A 22,649-nucleotide genomic window follows, 5' to 3' on the forward strand; every position below is an offset into this window, starting at 1 on the left:
ATCATCAGACCAGAACCCGCTGATAACATGCACATCTCCTCTTGGTAGGGAAGCTTCCCATAAAGTTTCATTGAAGTCCGGTCATTAGTTGCTGAGAAATAGCCCGGACAAGAATTGCACTATATGTACAGTTAATGGACAATTTCAAAGGGCCATAACTCTGTGAAAAATCATCCGAACAGAACCCGCTGATAATATGCACATCTCCTCTTGGTAGTGAAGCTTCCCATAAAGTTTCATTGAATTCCAGTCATTAGTTGCTGAGAAATAGCCCAGACAAGAATTGCACTATATGTACAGTTAATGGAAAATTTCAAAGGGCATTAACTCTGTGAAAAATCATCCGACCAGAACCTGCTGATAATATGCACATCTCCTCTTGGTAGTGAAGCTTCCCATAAAGTTTCATTGAATTCCAGTCATTAGTTGCTGAGAAATAGCCCGGACAAAAATTGTGCACGGACGGACAGACGAAGCGGCGACTATATGCTCCTCCCAAAATAAATTTTGGGGGAGCATAATAAACATAAATTGAAATATTTTCATATTTACAGAAGATCATCAGTATGTTTAAACATGTTTTATAAATTATATTTGGCATACTGAGCAAATGCAGTTTAAACAAGAGCACCGCATAACAGGTGCCACGCTCGGCTGCGAAAGCTTGTCAGATTATATTTTTTATGAGGTCACAGTGACCTTGACCTTTGACCTAGTGACCCAAAAAAGGGTGTGGCGTGTAGAACTCATCAAGGTGCATCTTCATATGAAGTTTCAAAGTTGTAGGTGGAAGCACTTAGATTTTAGAACCTATGTTAAAGTGTTATATTAGAGGTCACAGTGACCATGACCTTTGACCTAGTGACCCAAAAATTGGTGTGGCGTGTAGAACTCATCAAGGTGCATCTACAAATGAAGTATCAAAGTTGTAGGTGGAAGCACTTTGACTTTAGAGCCTATGTCAAAGTTTTATATTACTGGTCAGTTACCTTCATCTTTGACCTAGTGACCCAAAAATGGGTGTGGCGTGTAGAACTCATCAAGGTGCATCTACATATGAAGTTTCAAAGTTGTAGGTGGAAGCACTTTGATTTAAGAGCTTATGTTAAAGTTTTATATTAGATGTCACAGTGACCTTGACCTTTGACCTAGTGACCCAAAAATGGGTGTGGCATGTAGAACTCATCAAGGTGCATCTACATATGAAGTTTCAAAGATGTAGGTGGAAGCACTTTGTCTTTAGAGCCTATGTTAAAGTTTTATATTAGAGGTCACAGTGACCTTGACCTTTTACCTAGTGATCCAAAAATGGGTGTGGCATTTAGAACTCATCAAGGTGCATCTACATATGAAGTTTCAAAGTTGTAGGAGGAAGCACTTTGATTTTAGAGCCAATGCTAAGGTTTTAGCACGACGCCTACGGCAGACGGCTGACAGCGGACGACGAGCTGGCTATGACAATACCTCAGGTTTTCTCCGAAAACAGCCGAGCTAAAAACCAAATGCAAGCAGTCATCAACAATAAAATATTAATATATATATGGATAAATAAAATGCATTTCTTGTCATTACCATATATGTGGCCTCAAAAATGGTCATTGAATTACAACTAGAGTGTTAACAAGGTTTTACTAAAGCCATATATAGCCATATAAGGAAAAATGCCCCGCCCCTTGGCAGCCATGTTTTTCAAGCAAATGTAACCATTTTCAACTCATCCAAGATATCAATAAGACAAATCTTCTGACCAAATTTCATGAAGATTGGACCTAAAATGTGACTTCTAGAGCGTTCATATGTTTTCACTATACTGTGAAAGCGGAATTATTCGTCAGACATTAATTTTCGTCTTTTTCGTCCTTCGACCGATGGACGAATTCAAGATCCTAATGAACAATCATGTCCCATATTTGAAACAAATAAGACTGAATTACCGTAGGCATGAGGCATTTAAATCCAGCATAATGCATGCATATACACAGGCCTCGAAATTAACACTCGCACACTCGCAAAATGCGAGTAAAAAAAGATTGCAAGGTAAGTTATAAGTCACTTGTATTTTTTGCAAGTAAAGAAATAGTGAAGAAAAAACGAGTAATATTGCTTAATGCGTTTGACGGCATGAACGCTAAACCGAAGGTCAATTTTTTGAACGTCCAAATACCCATATGCGGAAGCGCGCACCTTGTTTGTAGACTGGTATACTTATAGTACAGATACCCGGATGATATTGATACAAAGAACACGAAACAGTCGACTATTAACACTTAAGTTAAATCCGGTTTTGACACAAAGGGGTGTACATTATACAGTGTACTGACAACTGACATTTCCTGTAAAACGCGAATGCAATAAGGCTGTATTGAATGCATCGACTTCGTTTAGGTAGAATAGTGTTGATTAGCGCTAATTGTTAACAACTTTATTACCCATTGTGTGTATTGTGTTTTTCAGGGGTGTTGCAGATCATACAGCCAACTCGCGGCGAATCCGGATTAAAGACAATACTATAACAAGAGTTCCGCGGTCGGAGATGACCGCATTGAAGCCGGATTTTTGATTTAAATGACAGGAAAGTACCTTTCGTGTTTTTGTCAATGCAATACTTAAATTACTGAAATATTGTTCAAAGGTCAAAATGAAATGTAAGTACTTTTCAAGGCATGAGCAAACCTTGTGTTATGTTTTGAATGCATGCATATACATGAACAACAATAACATTTAAGGTCACAAATATGAACTTGAATTGACAATTAGGAAAGTTTGATCTCAATTTTTTTATTAGCAAATTAGTAACATATTGTTTGAAGTTTCCATCAATTTCATTATCAAATGTAAGAAAATAAACTTGTTTGATATATATAGTTTGAGATTCTAGGTCCAAGCATACCAAAGTTACAACAATTTTAACATTTTAACATTTAAGTTCACAGTGACCTTGACCTTCAAATGAATGACATTGAAATGAATGACCTTGAAATGACCAGTGGTCATCTAAGTGTGCTTGCAAACCTTTACGTCAAGTTTGAGATTCTAGGTCCAAGCATACCAAAGTTATAACAATTTTAACATTTTAACATTGAAGGTCACAGTGACCTTGACCTTCAAATGAATGACATTGAAATGAGCAGTGGTGATCTTCTAGTACTGGCCAACCTTTATGTCAAGTTTGAAGACTCTAGGTACAAGCATACCAAAGTTATAACATGGAATAAGAACTTTAACATTTTTACCTACCAAAGTTATAAGAACTTTAACATTTTTACATTCAAGGTCACAGTGACCTTGACCTTAGAATGAATGACCTTGAAATGACCAGTGGTCATCTAAGTGTGCTTGCAAACCTTCATGTCAAGTTTGAAGACTCTATGTCCAAGCATACCAAAGTTATAACAATTTTAACATTTTAACATTTAAGGTCACAGTGACCTTGACCTTCAAATGAATGACATTGAAATGACCAGTGGTCATCTTCTAGTACTGGCCAATCTTTATTTCAAGTTTGAAGACTCTAGGTACAAGCATACCAAAGTTATAACATGAAATAAGAACTTTAACATTTTTACATTCAAGGTCACAGTGACCTTGACCTTCAAATGAATGACCTTGAAATGTCCAGTGGTTACTTACTAGTTCTGGCCAACCTTCATGTCAAGTTTCAAGACTCTAGGTCCAAGCATACCAAAGTTATAACAACTTTAACATTTTTACATTCAAGGTCACAGTGACCTTGACCTTCAAATGAATGACCTTGAAATGTCCAGTGGTTACTTACTAGTTCTGGCCAACCTTCATGTCAAGTTTCAAGACTCTAGGTCCAAGCATACCAAAGTTATAACAACTTTAACATTTTTATATTGAAGGTCACAGTGACCTTCACCTTCAAATGAATGACCTTGAAATGACCAGTGGTCATCTGTTAATCCTGGCCAACCTTCATGTCAAGTTTGAAGACTCTAGGTCCAAGCATACCAAAGTTATACCATGAAATAAGAACTTTAACATTTTTACATTCAAGGTCACAGTGACCTTGACCTTCAAATGAATGACCTTGAAATGACCAGTGGTTACTAACTAGTTATGGCCAACCTTCATGTCAAGTTTCAAGACTCTAGGTCCAAGCATACCAAAGTTATAACAACTTTAACATTTTTTATATTGAAGGTCACAGTGACCTTGACCTTCAAATGAATGACCTTGAAATGACCAGTGGTCATCTGTTAATCCTGGCCAACCTTCATGTCAAGTTTGAAGACTCTAGGTCCAAGCATACCAAAGTTATACCATGAAATAAGAACTTTAACATTTTCGAGCACGCCGCCCGCCCGCCCGCCCCCCCGCCCGCCCGACAACATCAATCTATAAGCCGAGATTTTTTCGAAAAAAATCCGGCTAAAAAATATAAGGGACAGTTACTATCATCTGAAATAACAGACTTGTTAATTGGCATATGCCAAACAAGGCCCACCTCCTGCAAGTGACTACCAAGTGTCACCCCTCTTTCCCCAGCACTAATTTTTCACAACCGCATATTACATGTATAACAAACATTACAAACAGTTTTTTTTTCTAAACCAGAAATGGACGAATTTAAGTGCTGACTTAATGGTCATTTTTTTAAAAAGGACGAAATTTCGTGCTGACGAAAATAAATGGTTTCACAGTATATATAGAGAGAAAACTGCCCTGCCCCCTGGTGGCCATGTTTTTTCACCATTCTGGACCATTTTTGAACTCGTCCAAGATATCAATGAAACCAATGTTTTGACCAAGTTTCATGATGATTGGGCAAAAATTGTGACTTCTAGAGTGTTCACAATGTTTCTCTATAGCCATATCAGGAATACTGCCCCGCCCCCTGCCGGCCCTGTTTTTCAACGGACCGGAACCATTTTTGAACTCAACCAACATATCATTTAGACAAACATTTTGACAAAGTTACATGAAGATTGGGCATCAAATGTGAATTCTACAGTGTTCACAAGGTTTTCCTTTTTTTTTTTACCTAGTGACCTAGTTTTTGACCCAGCATGACCCAGTTTCAAACTCAGTTGAGGTATCAATGGGACAAATGTTCTGACCAATTTTCATGAAGATTGGAAATAAATGTGGCCTCTGGAGTGTTCACATGGCAAATGTTGACGGCGCATGACGCACACCGCACGACGGACAAAAGGCGATCACAAAAGCTCACCATGAGCACATTGTGCTCAGGTGAGCTAAAAATGAGAGGAATTATTAAAGAATGAGACTAAATACCAGTTACAAAGGAGAGTGGTATTCTTTTTGGTGCATCAGCTCTTGGGAACTTCTTTCCAATGTCTGTGTACAGTTTCCACCGGGCCTCTTCAGTTTCTGCAACATGCACAATAACTGCGCATGAGCCTTGCTATGTGAAAAGGGGGTTTAATGCATGTGCGTACAGTATTGTCCCAGATTAACCCGTGAAGTCCGCACAGGCTTATAAGGGACAACACTTTCTACTTGTACCATATTTTTTGTTTTCAGGAAGACTGCACACTGTGACAGGCTAATCTGGGACGACTCTTGACTCACATGCATTTAACCCGGTTTTCTCAGAGCGCAATGCTAATCAATAAACAGCACAATTAAAGACACTTGAAAAACCTTGTTTAATGACCATATTAATTTTAAGTTCACTTTTTAAGAGACAACTGATTTTCTCAAGGCCAACTTTTTTCATTTGTTTTAAGTCAGTTTTAAAAACTGAGTAAATAAATGATTCAATGAAAAAAAAAATGCTATTTTATTACTTGCATAACTTTTCTTTGTTCTTGATTCTAGTTTATGGGCTTTGAATAAAATGACAAGTCAGCTTGGAAATTTAATTATTCGTGAAACTTACAATTGTTATTTGTTTTTGGAAGAAAAATATGTGAGAAATTTACATAAAACAAAACATTAAACAATGTTGGCCTACTATGCTTCTACAAATATTAATTAAGAATGATTTCAGTGAAATTTAAAATTGCAAAAAAATCAAACAAGTTCATGTGGAATTATTTAAATTTTGGAGGCAATTAAATATTGAATTAAAAAATGGGCCTAATGCCATATGCTGCCAGCCTGCGCTTATTGGTCTAAGAAACCTTGCATGGCTTTACAGCTGACACAGTAGCTCCTGAACAGACTTCGCAAAAGTGCAGGCACCTCTTAAGATAAGGTGGCCACATATGGCATAAGACCAATTTTTACATTACATGTTTAAAACATCCTTAGTTCAGTCCCTACCTGGTGCTGTTGAATCTTCCAGGCCCTTGTAGTAGGCCCAGTTCTCTGGATTTCTGTCGATCAGATCTCTGTATATCTCAGCTGCCTCACTCAGTCTGCCCATCTCCAGGTGGATCTCCCCTACACAACAACAATACAGCGTTAGATCTCTGTATACCTCAGCTGCCTCACTCAGCCTGCCCATCTCTAGGTGGATCTCCCCTACACAACAACAATACAGCGTTAGATCTCTGTATATCTCAGCTGCCTCACTCAGCCTGCCCATCTCCAGGTGGATCTCCCCTACACAACAACAATACAGCGTTAGATCTCTGTATATCTCAGCTGCCTCACTCAGCCTGCCCATCTCCAGGTTGATCTCCCCTACACAACAACAATACAGCGTTTGATCTCTGTATATCTCAGCTGCCTCACTCAGCCTGCCCATCTCCAGGTGGATCTCGCCTACACAACAACACTACAGCGTTAGATCTCTGTATATCTCAGCTGCCTCACTCAACCTGCCCATCTCTAGGTGGATCTCCCCTACACAACAACAATACAGCGTTAGATCTCTGTATATCTCAGCTGCCTCACTCAGCCTGCCCATCTCCAGGTGGATCTCCCCTACACAACAACAATACAGTGTTAGATCTCTGTATATTTCAGCTGCCTCACTAAGCCTGCCCATCTCCAGGTGGATCTCCCCTACACAACAACAATACAGCGTTAGATCTTTGTATATCTCAGCTGCCTCACTCAGCCTGCCCATCTCTAGGTGGATCTCCCCTACACAACAACAATACAGCGTTAGATCTCTGTATATCTCAGCTGCCTCACTCAGCTTGCCCATCTCCAGGTGGATCTCCCCTACACAACAACAATACAGCGTTAGATCTCTGTATATCTCAGCTGCCTCACTCAGCCTGCCCATCTCCAGGTGGATCTACCCTACACAACAACAATACAGCGTTAGATCTCTGTAAATCTCAGCTGCCTCACTCAGCATGCCCATCTCCAGGTGGATCTCCCCTACACAACAACAATACAGCTTTCTGGGAAAACTAGCCTTACTGCCTGTGCGTTAAGTCAGGGTTCTCAATAACAGCCGGCCGCCGGCCAAATCACCCATTTGAAATCAGATTTTGGCCGCTTGAAAATCTCTCAGATTCGGAAAATCATCAATTGACTTTTTGAAATTTGCGTGTCTTTGTGTTAATTTTGCTCCTTTTTGCTATTAAGCAAAGACGTTGCTTAATTATCTCCCTTAACACATTACAACACCAACAACAATGAAAAGGCGCAAATTTGAATCGGTCAAAAAGCAGTCAAATATTTTGACGTTCTCTTCATCACATGGTGAGTTTTTTGTTCCTGATTGCTTGCGTTTTTTGTGTTAATGCAAAGTTTTTGTTGTTGTGAAAGTTTGTTTTAATTCAGTTATGTTTCAAACTAGAAGTGTCACATAAAATGTACTATAAGATGCTGAACTAAGTGGCTGTGAATCTGATGACAGTAATGGTGACTGGGATGTTTAGTAAATGATCAGAAATTAGTTAAAAATTTACAAAAACAATAAAGAGCTTTTTTCATTTTTCTTTTGTTAGTTAAAAAAAGCTAAAATTCATAAAATGCACAAAAAATGCTCAAATTTAAGTGCCTGGTTGACCATTAAAATAGCCATAATGGCCCAAAATGCAGGAAATCAAGTGCTCAATTAAAAAAATTTCAGGGGGAGCATGCCCCCGGACCCCCCATAGAAGGCCTCTTGGTTTTACATTTTGGCCTGTTGGCTCAAAAGTTATTGAGAACCCTGTGTCATCCAAGATTAGCCTGTGCAGTCTGCACAGGCAAACCAGGGATGACACTTTTCACTTCTATGGTATTTTTTGTTTAAAGAACTCTTCTGTAAGAAAGTCCTGTTTAGGTGGAAAGTGTTGTCTCTGATAAGCCTGTGCAGACTGAGCAGGGTAATCTGGAATGACACTTCACGTACATGCTTTAGTCCTTTTTACCCAGAGAAAGAATCATATGAAAGTGATCATAAAATTTACACAAAGACTGAGCCCTAAATCAAAATGACCTTAACAGTCAAGAAAATACAAGAATCATCAGATGTATTGATCAACATTGGTCTGTGCAAGGTTGTAATGGGTGAGCGATCCCCCTTGCACAAACTCTGAAGGATCGATTTTACATTCATCATTTACATTCCTGCATTTCCTTCTGTTCAGCACCAGCTATTTATGAAGAAAACTGAAATTTCCAGATGGGGTTAATAAGACCAAGTCATGGCCCCTCGGGGTGTCTTGGTATCAGTCATGCTTAGCAAATTGTTTAGATCAGTTCTACATGGTCAACTTGTATATCATTTCTATGTAAAAGGGTTAACTAACCGCCTCATGTGACTTGAGATACTTTTGAATACCACCGATAAAAAAAAGAAAATTAGAGGGCCAAGTTAGAGCTTAAGCTGTCTTTTACGTTCACCAGAAAACAATAATTGAAGATTGAGTGATAAATAAGACCTTTAGGGCCGAAACAAGTTTTTCTATGCCTTAACTCATGAGCTGATTTTTGAACACATATGACCCAGATTCCACCTCACCCTAAATATTGTCAAGATAAACATTCTGAACAAGATTAACAAAGATTAATTTATAAATGTAATTTCTAGATTGATAAAAAGCTTTTTTTGTAAGAAATTTGACCTGGTGACCTAGTTTTTGGATGCTAGAGTAATATCGGTCTAAACATGGCCAGGATAAACTTTCTGAATAAATTTCAATGAAATTGGAATAAAAATGTGGAAACTTATAGTGGTAACTAGCTAAATGATGCTGATGCCGGAAAGAGAGTGAAAACAAAAGCTCACCATGAGCATTTTGTGCTCTTGTGAGCTAAACAAATACTTAAGCTGAACACAATCTTTAATGGTTAAGAAAGATAGGAGCACACAAATGAGATATCAATTAACATTTTTAATATGCTAGCTTCCGGAACGTTAAGAAATCTACAAATAGACGAATACTTTTGTTTATACAAAATTTGACTGTTGAAGATGCATCAGATGTATTGATCAACATTGGTCTGTGCAAGGTTGTAATGGGTGAGCGATCCCCCTTGCACAAACTCTGAAGGATCGATTTTACAATCATCATTTACATTCTTGCATAATCGGCACTATTTCACACAAAAATATTCATTAAACAAACTCAATAACTCCCTATTTGAATATAAATTTATTACATTTAGGTAACAAGAGAACTTCAAAATTGCTTTTCATGAGATAACTTAACTGAAGAGTCACAATCCTTGTAAATCAAACCCTGGCACACATGTTATAACTTATCTAAATCCTGACAGTTATCACCATAAAACAAGCCTGAAAGAAGCTTAAGCATTTCCATAAGTGTGAGTAAAACCCTGCCATTAGCGTGACTAAAACTCTGCATCCCTTTGTCAGCTAGGTTCACGGGTAGATAACTCAGGATTGTGGAGATCATTTTGCATGAAAAGTGTGTTGCACATGTACATTTCATAAGTGATGACATGTGAAGGTTCAATTAAAATGCTTGAAAACTGTAGAAGTACCTCCCTCACAAACTAATACCATTTTATGCAGACTGACTGACTGCAAGACAAGGGTTATTCGGATTGAGGCCCCTTTGGTGAAAACTGGGCTTAATGCATGTGCTTTAAGTGTAGTCCCCGATCATCCTGTGAAGACCGCACATGCTAAGGCACTTTACACACATGCATTAAGCCCAATGTTCCCAGAACGCTGGTCAATTTACTCCCTCTGAAACTTGAACACCATAACTGACCCCTGATCTCCTGCAGTGCCAGCTTGTCCACGATCTGGCCCTCGTACTTGGAGAGGTGTTGTAGGGCCTCCTCAGGCTTGCCAGCCTCCCGCAGTACCGTGTTCTGGTACAGCAGCAGCTCACTGTGCTCATAGTCCATCTGCTTCGGCTGAAATAGAGACAGTGACACATGGCATCAGATAGGAACCAGGGGATCTAGGAAAACAGGGCTTAATGGCATGGGCGTAAACTTTTGTTCAAGATAAGCCTGTGCAGTGAAGTTATTTACTATGTAATTGTATATTAATCATGTGGACCCTGAGGCGTGGTCAATTTTCACCCATCTTGTACAGAGGACATAAAAGTTATCTTAGAAAATCTTGGGACCCACTACATATTTAAGGGCCATTGGCTAGTAGGCCCCTGCACATTTTTATCACTGCGGAGGATTAGGGCTGAAGGAAAGGTTTTACACACAAAAAATGTACACCTTTAGCCAGGTTTTTTTCCCCACTTTTTTGGAAGATAGTCCATGGCTTTGGAATTGGGAATTTTATCTGCATTTACATGAAATTGGGAAAATAAATTCATTAGCCTTTTTATTCCAAACTAAAAGTCCACTGATAAGGGAAATACTAAATTTGATATAACTCTTTATAATCATTCAAATTAAAAGAACACAATCATATAATACTATTTCAGATGTAATTGAATTAAAATTGAGATAAAATACTCATTAGACACTTCTTTCTAAAAAAAATTTGGAAATTGGGATTTTTTTGCCACATTTTGGGAAAAAAAGTATACTTTTTGGGATTGGGAACATAGCCGAATTTCGGCTATAAAATCGGGCAAAAAAAAAACCTGTTAGCTCTTTTATCAAGGGGTATTTAAGACCATCAGCTTTACAGGGTATTAGTGTTCTATGTTAATGCTGGAATCATCAGATGTATTGATCAACATTGGTCTGTGCAAGGTTGTAATGGGTGAGCGATCCCCCTTGCACAGACTCTGAAGGATCGATTTTACAATCATCATTTACATTCCTTGCCCCTTGAAAATAAACAAAGTATAATACACAAGTTTCCATGACCATTAAATGCTGTGTCCACAAAGTGCTGAAGCGTAGTTATTTCAAAATCAACATTTAAACATACAACAAAACAAGAGCTGTCTCCATAGGATGACATATGCCCCCAATAAACGCTTTGATAGAAATTATGAGCATTTTTCAACGCCTTTTTCTAAACCTAAACACTGACCCTCAGTTCAAGGTCAAGGTGGTCAAAATTTGTGTGCGTATGGAAAGGCCTTGTCCATATACACATGCATACCAAATATGAAGGTTACATCTGAAGGGACATAGAAGTTATGAGCATTTTTTGACGGACAGTGTGATCACTATATTCACTTTTTTAAGGGCATAAAAATATGTCAGTTAATAAAGAATGATGCACAGGTTGTTAGCCAATGCCCTGCCTTTTTGATGGGCACACTTAAAGTCTTAGTATCATTTAAATTAATAACATGGTCAGCTATATTTCTTCTCACCGTTTGTGTATTGGCAAAGGAATCGATGATCTTGAGAGCCATGTCGTACTCTTTGAGTAGGTGGAAGGACATGGCGTAACCAATCCAGGAGGCACGCTGACCTGGCCGCAACACCAGCAACTGGTATCGGGTCTCCTGCAATAAATACATACGATATGAGCCACGCTCTGTGAAAATAGGGCTAAATACATGTGTGTACAGTGTTGTCCCAGATATTTCTGTGCATTCAGCACAGGCTAATCACAGATAACATTTTGCCCCTTTAAAAAAAATTGTATTTGCAGAAAGTGTCATACCGGATCAACTTGTGCAGACTTCGAAGGCGAATCTGGGATGACACTTTACACACATGCATTTTTAGATATATTAAAAGCATGTAACAAATTTTGGTGTAAGATAAAATTGTTTCATTAAATCAGCCAAACAAATTACCTGTTATAATATCACTTGCACATTTCTGCTAGTATGACTTTAAAACAAGAGGGCCAAGATGGCCCTAGTTCGCTCACCTGAGAGGAGTCGGTTCATTCAATCTTTACCAAACGTCAAACTTGACCTAGATATTGTCCAGACAAACATCCTGGTCAAGTTTCATCATTATTGAACCAAAACTCTGGCATATGGAGTGTTTTTGTTTATGTAAGATTTGACCTGGTGACCTATATTTTGAGTTGACCCCCCCCCCTTACAAAACATCAAACTTTGCTTACAAAAACAAAAGATGTGTTCGTCAGAAACACAATGCCCCCCTATTGCGCCGCTTTGAAAATAAAATTAATAATTTACCTTTGACCATTGACCTTGAACGATGACCTTGACCTTGAACTTCCACCACTCAAAATGTGCAGCTTCATGAGAACGCTGCTTTGAATTTATTTTTATTTTTTTTACCTTTGACCTTAAAGGATGACCTTGAAGGATGACCTTGACCTTAAACTTCCACCACTCACAATGTGCAGCTTCATGAGAACGCCGCTTTGAAATTATTTTTGTTTGACCTTTGACCTTGAAGGATGATCTTGAACTTCCACCACTCACAATGTGCAGCTTCATGAGAACGCCGCTTTAAATATTTTTATTGTATTTTTTTTACCTATGACCTTGAAGGAGGACCTTACCCTTGAACTTCCACCACTCACAATGTGCAGCTTCATGAGAACGCTGCTTTAAAATTATTATTTTTTTTACCTTTAACCTTGAAGGATGACCTTGACCTTGAAGGATGACCTTGACCTTGAAGGATACCTTGACCTTGAACTACCACCACTCACAATGTGCAGCTTCATAAGAACGCCGCTTTGAACAAAAAAATAAAATTTGACCTTTGACCTTGAAGGATGACCTTGACCTTGAAGGATGACCTTGACCGTGAACTTGCACCACTGACAATGTGCAGCTTCATGAGAACGCCACATTGATTTTTTTTTTTTACCTTTGACCTTGAAGGATGACCTTGACCTTGAACTTCCACCACTCAAAATGTGCAGCTTAACTAGATACACATGCAGGCCAAATATCAAGTTGCTATCTTAAATATTGAAAAAGTTATGGCCAATGTTAAAGTTTTCGGACGGACAGACGCCATATATTTGACATTTGACCTTGAAGGATGACCTTGACCTTCACCTTTCACCACTCAAAATGTTAAGCTCCGTGAGATGCACATGCATGCCAAATATCAAGTTCCTATCTTCAATAGTGAAAAATTATGGCCAATGTTAAAGTTTTTGGAAGGACAGACAGACGCCATATATTTCACATTTGACCTTGAAGGATGACCTTGACCTTCACCTTTCACCACTCAAAATGTGCAGCTCCGCGAGATGCATATGCATGCCAAATATCAAGTTTCTATCTTCAATAATAAAAAAGTTATGGCAAACGTTAAAGTTTTTTTCGGACGGACGGACAGACTGACACACATACTGACTGTTTACAAGGATTTTGTATAATATCATGAAAATTTGGACAATCTAAGGGCAATAATTATGGCATTAATTATGTGATATATATAAAACCAATCTTTGTACCAAGTTTCATGATGATTGGGCAAAAAATGTGATTTCTAGAGTGTGAACAAGCTTTTTTTACTATATAAATATAAGAAAACTGCCCGACCCACCCCGGCAGCCATGTAATTCAACTGACCGGAACCATTTTCGAACTCAACTCTCATATCAAGGAAACAAAATAATGTTCTGACCAAATTTCATGAAAATTGGGCCAAAACTGTGACTTCTAGAGTGTTCACATGTTTTCACTATATACATATAGAGAAAAATGCCCAGCCCACTGGAGGGCCATGTTTTTTCACCGATCTGGACCATTTTCGAACTTGTCCGAGATATCAATAAAACTAATGTTTTGACCAACTTTCATGATGATTGGGCAAAAATTGTGACTTCTAGAGTGTCTACAAGGTTTCCAAATAGCGAAATAAGGAAAACTGCCCACCCCCCCCCCCCCCCCCCCCCCCCCCGGCAGCCATGTTATTCAACTGACCAGAGCCATTTTCGAACTCAACTCTCATATCAAGGAAACAAATGTTCTGACCAAATTTAATGAAAATAGGGCCAAAAATGTGACTTCTAAAGTGTTCACATGTTTTCACAATATACATATAGAGAAAAATGCCCAGCACACTGGCGGCCATGTTTTTTCACCAATCTGAACCATTTTCGAACTCGTCCGAGATATCAATAAAACCAATGTTTTGACCAATTTTCATGATGATTGGGCAAAAATTGTGACTTCTAGAGTGTTTACAAGGTTTCTCTATAGCCAAATAAGGAAAACTGACCCCCCCCCCCCCCCGGCAGCCATGTTATTCAACTGACCGGAACCATTTTCGAACTCAACTCTCATATCAAGGAAACAAATGTTCTGACCAAATTTCATTAAAATTGGGCCAAAAATGTGACTTCTTGAGTGTTCACATGTTTTCACTATATACATATCAGTGTTTTTTTTGGATGAAATATTCGGCGTTATTCGGCCCCATTCCCCCATCTTTAGTGCATATATTTTTCCCCCAAATATTTTTAAAATTCCCCTCTCGGAAGTGTTATTCAATTTTAATCAATACCTCATTTAAATACGTCTTTTGTTACGAATTTACTACAATTTTCCTGAACTGCATCCGCGTGTTTACTTTATTTTAGCCTTTACCGCAAACCGTACGTAGTTCACTATCACGTCTTTCGCTTTACGACATCTAACGCAAACCATACGTATTCCATCATGTCGCACAACAACAAAAGCTATTGTAAAAAATTGACAAATCTGTTTTAACTTAAAAATAAATATTCTTTTCAAACAAGTACAACTTAAAAGTCAGTCTTCTTCAAATGCCGGCAGTGAAACGCCAGAAACGTCCGGTCAAGAGTGTTTAAAGACTGTTTAGTTTGCTCAACCTGCTTTGCACACCACAGAGAAACATGTGTTCACATGTTTTCACTATATACATATAGAGAAAAATGCCCCGCCCACTGGCGGCCATGTTTTTTCACCGATCTGGACCATTTTTCGAACTCATCCGAGATATCAATAAAACCAATGTTTTGACCAACTTTCATGATGATTGGGCAAAAATTGTGACTTCTAGAGTGTTTACAAGGTTTCTCTATAGCCAAATAAGTAAAACTGCCCCGCCCACTGGCAGCCATGTTTTTCAACGGACCGGAACCACTTTTGAGCTCGACCAACATATCATTAAGGCAAACATTTTGACAAAGTTACATGACGATGGGGCTTGAAATGTGACTTCAACAGTGTTTACATGGTTTTTCTTTTTTTTGACCTAGTGACCTTGTTTTTGACCCAGCATGACCCAGTTTCGAACTTGATCGAGATATCATTGGTACAAATCTTCTGACCAAGTTTCATGAAGATCGGACATGAAATGTGGCCTCTTAAGTGTTTACAAACCAAATGTGGACAACGGACGGACGGACAGAAGACGGACAAAGACCGGTCACAAAAGAGCACCGCATAGCGGGTGTCAACGCTCGGCTGCGGGTGCAGTTTTGAACAAGAGCACCGCTCATCTATTTTTCTTTTAAAAGGTGTAGGGACCTATCTCAATTTCAATCACAAAGGAGGGAGGGGTGGAGTGGAGAAGGGTGTATAGTGTTGGGATGTGGTCATTTATTCATTATCTTCCAAACATGCACAAAAAAAAATATTTTTTGGGGGGGAGGGGGTGGAGGATTCTTGGGTGGGATGGTTGGACAGTATTTCAAAAATAAAATAATAAAAATTAATAACCATGTTTGAAAAAAACAAGAGATGTGTTTGTCAGAAACACAATACCCCCTATTGCGTCGCTTTGAAAAAAAATGTTTTTTGTTTTTTTAACCTTTGACCTTGAAGGATGACCTTGACCTTGAACTTCCACAACTCAAAATGTGCAGCTTTATGAGAACGCGGCTTTGAAATATTTTTTTTACCTTTGACCTTGAAGGATGACCTTGACCTTGAAGGATGACCTTGACCTTTAACTTCCACCACTCAAAATATGCAGCTTCATGATAACGCTGCTTTGAAATTATTATTTGTTGACCTTTGACCTTGAAGGATGACCTTGACCTTGAAGAATGACCTTGACCTTGAACTTCCACCACTCAAAATGTGCAGCTTTATGAGAACGCCCCTTTGAAAAAATTCATTTTTTTTTACCTTTGACCTTGAAGGATTACCTTGACCTTGAAGGATGACCTTGACCTTGAACTTCCAACACTCAAAATGTGCAGCTTCATGAGAATGCCGCTTTGAAATTTTTTAATTTATTTTTTTGACCTTGAAGGATGACCTTGAACTTCCACCACTCAAAATGTGCAGCTTCATGATAACGCCGCTTTGAATTTTAAACAAGAGCACCGCCTTGCAGATGCAGACTGCTCATCTATTTTCTTTTTAAAGGTGAAGGGACTCTCATTTTCAATCACAAAGGAGGGAGGGGTGGAGTGAAGATGGGTGTATAGTGTGGGGGTGTGGACATTTATTACATTAGCTTCCAAAAATGCGGAAAAAAAAACACAAAAAAATAACAAAAAATTCGGGGGAGGGGGGAGGGTGGGGGGGGATTCTTGGGTGCAATGGTTGGACGGTATTTCAAACATAAAATAATAAAAATAAATATTTGAGTTTTTTAACCGTTTAAAAAAAAAAATTGGCGGGGTGGGGTGGGGGGGGGGGTATAGTGTGAGGGTGTGGTGGTCATTTGTGAGATGATCTTAAAAAAAAAAAAAAATTAGGGGCGGGGGGAGGGGGGAGGAGGGCACGGGGGATGGTTTGGGTGGAGTCTATTGTGGTATGTCAGGTAAGAGAAGTTTTGTCAAAGTATCAATCAAATCTTATCATAAATAAAGAAGTTATGGCAATTTTAGCAAAATTTAATAATTTGACCTTGAGAGTCAAGGTCATTCAAAGGTCAAGGTAAAATTCAACTTGCCAGGTACAGTACCCTCATGATAGCATGAAAGTATTTGCCAGGTACAGTACCCTCATGATAGCATGAAAGTATTTGAAGTTTAAAAGCAATAGCCTTGATACTTTAGAAGTAAAGTGGATCACAAAATGTAACCATATATTCAAAGTTACTAAGTCAAAAAAGGGCCATAATTCCGTACAAATGACAACCAGAGTTATGCAACTTGTCCTTTACTGTCCCCTTATGATAGTTTGAGAGTGTTCCAAGTATGAAAGCAATATCTATGATACTTGAGGGGTAAAGTGGACCAAAACACAAAACTTAACCAAAATTTCAAGTATAAAGGGCCCATAATTCCGTCAAAATGCCAGTCAGAGTTACATAACTTTGTCTGCACAGTCCCCTTACGATAGTTAGTAAGTGTTGCAAGTATGAAAGCAATAGCTTTGATACTTTAGGAAAAAAGTGGAACTAAACACAAAACTTAAACAAATTTTCAATTTTCTAAGTATAAAAAGGGCACATAATTGTGTCAAAATGCCAGTCAGAGTTACATAACTTTGCCTGCACAGTCCCCTTATGATAGTTAGTAAGTGTTGCAAGTATGAAAGCAATAGCTTTGATACTTAAGGAATAAAATGGACCTAAACACAAAACTTAACCAAAATTTTCAATTTTCTAAGTATAAAAAGGGCAAATCATTCTGTCAAAATGCAAGCCAGAGTTATCATACTTTGCCTGCCTAGTCCCCTCATGATAGTAAGTAAGTGTACCAAGTTTGAATGCAAATAGCATTGATACTTTATGAGAAAAGTGGACCTAAACGCAAAACTTAACCGGACGCCGACGCCAAGGTGATGACAATAGCGCATTTTTTTTCAAAAAATAGATGAGCTAATAAATGAAAGCTTGCCAGAAGAATGTAAAAAATTTTTTTTTTAATTCTTTAGAGGTCACAGTGACCATGACCTTTGACCAAGTGACCCAAAAATTGGTGTTACATGTAGAACTCATCAAGATGCATCTACATTATGAAGTTTAAAGTTGTAGGTGGAAGCACTTTGATTTAAGAGCCAATATTAAGGTTTTAGCACTTCGCGGACGGCAGACAGCAGACGCCGGACGACTAGCTGGCTATGACAATACCTCGTGTTTTCTCTGAAAATAGCCGAGCTAAAAATTTAGAACTCTGACTGTTTATTTTGCCCTTATACTAGGCGCACCACAATATGAGACATATACAACTTTTTTCTGGTATAAAATTGTGTCTAATGCGCTGAAAAATACTGTATGTTTTCAGCACTACTTTTGCCCCTTTTAATGAACCACGCGTAAAAATGCCCTTTTTGAATTTACTGCGCCATGACCCTATGCCCTTCTGGGAACAACACTACCCATGATGTTTTTTCCTCTTTGTCTTGGATTTTTACGTAAATTATTTAATTCCATGTAAATTGCATTTATATCAAACAATTAAATAAAGAATAGGTTTGTAAATGTTGTCTTCATAAGTTCAACACTCCTAATGATATTGTTTACCAGAAACAAACAGATGTGCATGATTAAATGACGAGAATTCCCCCATTACCTTTAGTTATCACAGAACGACATCAGATTTAATTAATATTTTGCAAATGTAGTCAGACATTTAAGATTTATGGTTGCTATGGAAACATGTTGCATGTGTCATGATTCCAAGGTGGAAGACCATAGAGAAACAAATAACAAAATTGTCACAAAACCAGGTTTTCAATTTGAAAAAGTCTGATAAAGGGAGACAATGCATAATGTGCATTGTTGCCCCCCTTTCGAAGATTCAATCTATTTTTACTCGTGGCGACCTTGAAAAAAAGTCTGATAAAGGGAGACAAACTCAAAATGGGCATTGTTACTAATTGTTCAAAGTTACCGCACTTGTTTCAAAATCAATATATTTTTAGTTGTGGCGACCTTGACCTTGGAGATAGGGATGTAATTCTTTTGCGCGACACACCGTACAATGATGGTGAACAAATGTGCCAAATGATTTTAAAATCTCACAATGAATGACATAGTTATGGCCCGGACAAGCTCATTTATGGCAATTTTTTACCTTTGAACTCAAAGTGTGACCTTGACCTTGGAGATATCGACATCATTCTTTCAAGTGACACACCGTCTAATGATGGTGAACAAATGTGCCATATGATTTTAATATCTGACCATGAACGTCAAAGTTATGGCCTGGACAAGCTTGTTCTGCCTGCCCGCCTGTCCACATTTGCCAATCTTTTAACCAGTTTTTTCCTTCGGAAAACCTGGTTTAAAACCACCTTGTCAGCAAAAAAGAACAAAATTTAAGTAACAAAAGCTTTCATAAAATTTTAAGGAATAAATCAATGCACCTGTCCATCAATGGTGAAGAAAATGACTTTGATACAAAGAACAGATATTTATTGCAAATTTTACACGGTGAATGTAACTGTCACGCAAATGAGTGTTTGTGTACATTGGAGTTTAGGCTACTCGCAACAAAATAAAAACAATTTAATAGATTATCATTTCAAAATGGGAAAAAATACCAACATATTTTGATTTCTATTGATTAAAAGGGATCTGCATATAATCAGATTCATATGCATATTCTGCTTTATTATGTTTGTCACTCTGTACAGTTTTCAGTCTGTAATAGCATGGAATTGAAATGGAACATATTGAAAGGTAAACAATATTTAAGTTAGTTAAATACATCAATGAAACAACAATAACACTTAAGTGTGTATGTTAACAGTTGTTAATGTTTTTCCACTAACAGCATCTAATGCGCTTCAATTTCCCCCTCCCCCCCCCCCCCCCAATCCAGCTTTAAGTGCTTTTTTTGTACCTCTTTGAAATAACCCACAATAAAATGCTGTTTTTTAATTTACTCCACCAATCCCTAAAGCCCTACCAAGTCAAATAGTCAATGACCACTGATTAACATGTTTATTGCCATACCCAAGCAGTAAAAATGAGGCTTTCTATTGGCGTTTCGCTCAATGGCCAGGCGTCAATGCATATTTGTTTTTTGTTATTTTTTTGACATTGCTCTCTAACTTAAAAGACCTTGATATATGTCTACATATTGAAATTGCGAAAATTGTGTACCCTGAAAAATAAAGAGATTTCACAGCAGACCAGTTAAGACAGGCACACTGAGTAAGACTGACAACCTCACCTTGTAGCCTTCCATGTCTCGCATTTGTACTTGCAACAGGGATAAATCTCGCAGAATTTGAAGATTGTCCTGGAAAAAAATTACACTGTGATAAAACTTATTTAAACATTGTCGGTACAGGAGGATGGACTTTGATATGCCTCTTGCATGAACCATACAATGTTAAGTCTGTCTTAAGTACCCAAATATAGAATAAAAATTATTTTAACAAGAGATGTGTTCCTCAGAAACACAATGCCCCCTATTGCGCCGCTTTGAATTTTTTTTTTTTTACCTTTGACCATGAACTTCCACCACTCAAAATGTGCAGCTTCATGAGAACGCCGCTTTGAAAAAAAATAAATAAATTGACCTTTGACCTTGATGGATGACCTTGACCTTAAACTTCCACCACTCAAAATGTGCAGCTTCATGAGATACATATGCATGCCAAATATCAAGTTGCTATCTTAAATATTGAAAAAGTAATGGCCAATGTAAAAGTTTTCGGATGGACAGACGCCATATATTTGACATTTGACCTTGAAGGATGACCTTGACCTTCACCTTTCACCACTCAAAATGTTCAGCTCAATGAGATACATATGCATGCGAAATATCAAGTTGCTATCTTCAATAGTGAAAAAGTTATGGCCAATGTTAAAGATTTTGCACGGACGGGCAGACACCATATATTAGACATTTGTCCTTGAAGGATGACCTTCACCTTCACCTTTCACCACTCCAAATGTGCATCTCCTTGAGATGCACATGCATGCCAAATATCAAGTTGCTTTCTTCAATATTAAAAAAGTTATGGCCAATGTTAATGTTTTCCGACGGACAGACGCCATATATTTGACATTTGACCATGAAGGATGACCTTGACCTTCACCTTTCGCCACTCAAAATGTTCAGCTCCATGAGATACACATACATGCCAAATATCAAGTTGCTATCTTCAATAGTGAAACAGTTATGGCAAATGTTAAAGTTTTTGGACAGACGCCATATATTAGACATTTGACCTTGAAGGATGACCTTGATCTTCATCACTCAAAATGTGCAGCTCCGTGAGATGCACATGCATGCCAAATATCAAGTTGCTATCTTCAATATTGAAAAAGTTATAGCCATTTAAGTTTTCGGACAGACAGACAGACCGACTTACTGACAGGCACTTACTGACTGACGGACAGTTCAACTGCTATATGCCACCCTACCGGGGGCATAAAAACTGTAAATGACGGTACAAATTACAGGAATCATCAGATGTATTGATCAACATTGGTCTGTGCAAGGTTGTAATGGGTGAGCGATCCCCCTTGCACAAACTCTGAAGGATCGATTTTACAATCATCATGCGACTCTTAACTTGCATGGCCGCAAAAAGTAACTCTCTTAACAACACAGCTTGTAGGTTAGGAAAGTGTCATTAATGTTGAATATGATGGCAAGGGTCATTTTTGCCCAAAGTTTTAAGTAGAAGTTACTTTCTCTTTTGCAAAAAATAGGATTAGGTGACCCTTCTTTTGAGGAATTAATTGAAATTTACTCTTGAAGCAAAATGTAAACAAGAGGGCCATAATGGCCCTGAATCGCTTACCTGACTAACCAAATACAATCCCAACCCAGATTTCATCAAGATAAACATTCTGACCAAATTTCATAAAGATTGGATGAAAACTGTGACCTCGATTGTCTATACAAGGTTTTTCTATTATTTGACCTAGTGACCTAGTTTTTGACATAGTGACCTAGTTTTTTACCTCAGATGTCCCAAATACAATCCCAACCCAGATTTCATCAAGATGAACATTCTGACCAAATTTCATAAAGATTGGATGAAAACTGTGACCTCTACTGTCTACACAAACAAATTGTTGACGGTTTTTCTATTATTTGACCTAGTGACCTAGTTTTTGACCTCAGATGACCCAAATACAATCCCAACCCAGATTTCATCAAGATAAACATTCTGACCAATTTTATAATGATTGGTAAAAACTGCAACCTTTATTGTCTACACAAGGTTTTTCTATTATTTGACCTACTTTTTGACCTAGTGACCTAGTTTTTGACCCCAAATGACCCAAATCCCAACCCAGCTTTTATCAAGATAAACATTCTGACCAAATTTCATAAAGATTGGATGAAAACTGTGACCTCTACTGTCTACACAAACAAATTGTTGACGGACGCACACACACACACAACAGACGCCGGACATCACACGGTCACATAAGCTCACCATGTCACTTCGTGACAGGTGAGCTAAAAATAGCTAGAATACACTAAATTTTGAATAAATTTGTCTTGAATGAGGCTTTTTGGTTCACGATAATACTTGTGCTTACACAAAATCTGACTACAAGAATCATCAGATGTATTGATCAACATTGGTCTGTGCAAGGTTGTAATGGGTGAGCGATCCCCCTTGCACAGACTCTGAAGG

At 38.1% G+C, this 22,649-nt stretch overlaps 1 protein-coding gene and 1 long non-coding RNA gene across 7 annotated transcripts in view; one reads left to right on the forward strand and one right to left on the reverse strand.

The window, feature by feature from the left end:
- The window catches only part of LOC127842624 (N-alpha-acetyltransferase 15, NatA auxiliary subunit-like), a 62,218-nt gene that overhangs the window by 25,909 nt on the left and 13,660 nt on the right, over window positions 1–22,649 (reverse strand). For all 6 annotated transcript variants that reach the window (XR_008031793.1, XR_008031796.1, XR_008031795.1 and 3 more), the window contains exons 5-9: window positions 20,216–20,284; window positions 11,589–11,723; window positions 10,059–10,206; window positions 6,253–6,372; window positions 5,260–5,355 (exon numbers count right to left, since the gene is read on the reverse strand). Coding sequence is in view for 2 of the 6 variants with exons in the window: in XM_052372214.1 (XP_052228174.1) it covers window positions 5,260–5,355; window positions 6,253–6,372; window positions 10,059–10,206; window positions 11,589–11,723; window positions 20,216–20,284 (568 nt within the window). In the remaining 4 variants the exon portion in view is untranslated. The remainder of the gene's footprint in view (window positions 1–5,259; window positions 5,356–6,252; window positions 6,373–10,058; window positions 10,207–11,588; window positions 11,724–20,215; window positions 20,285–22,649) is intronic.
- On the forward strand, window positions 6,351–7,169 carry LOC127842650 (uncharacterized). Its single transcript, XR_008031805.1, has 3 exons — window positions 6,351–6,361; window positions 6,767–6,847; window positions 7,091–7,169. It is a non-coding gene; the product is annotated as an uncharacterized LOC127842650 (long non-coding RNA).

The sequence above is a fragment of the Dreissena polymorpha genome, chromosome 8 (genome assembly GCF_020536995.1).
Source record: "Dreissena polymorpha isolate Duluth1 chromosome 8, UMN_Dpol_1.0, whole genome shotgun sequence".
Taxonomy (NCBI): Eukaryota; Metazoa; Mollusca; class Bivalvia; order Myida; family Dreissenidae; genus Dreissena; species Dreissena polymorpha.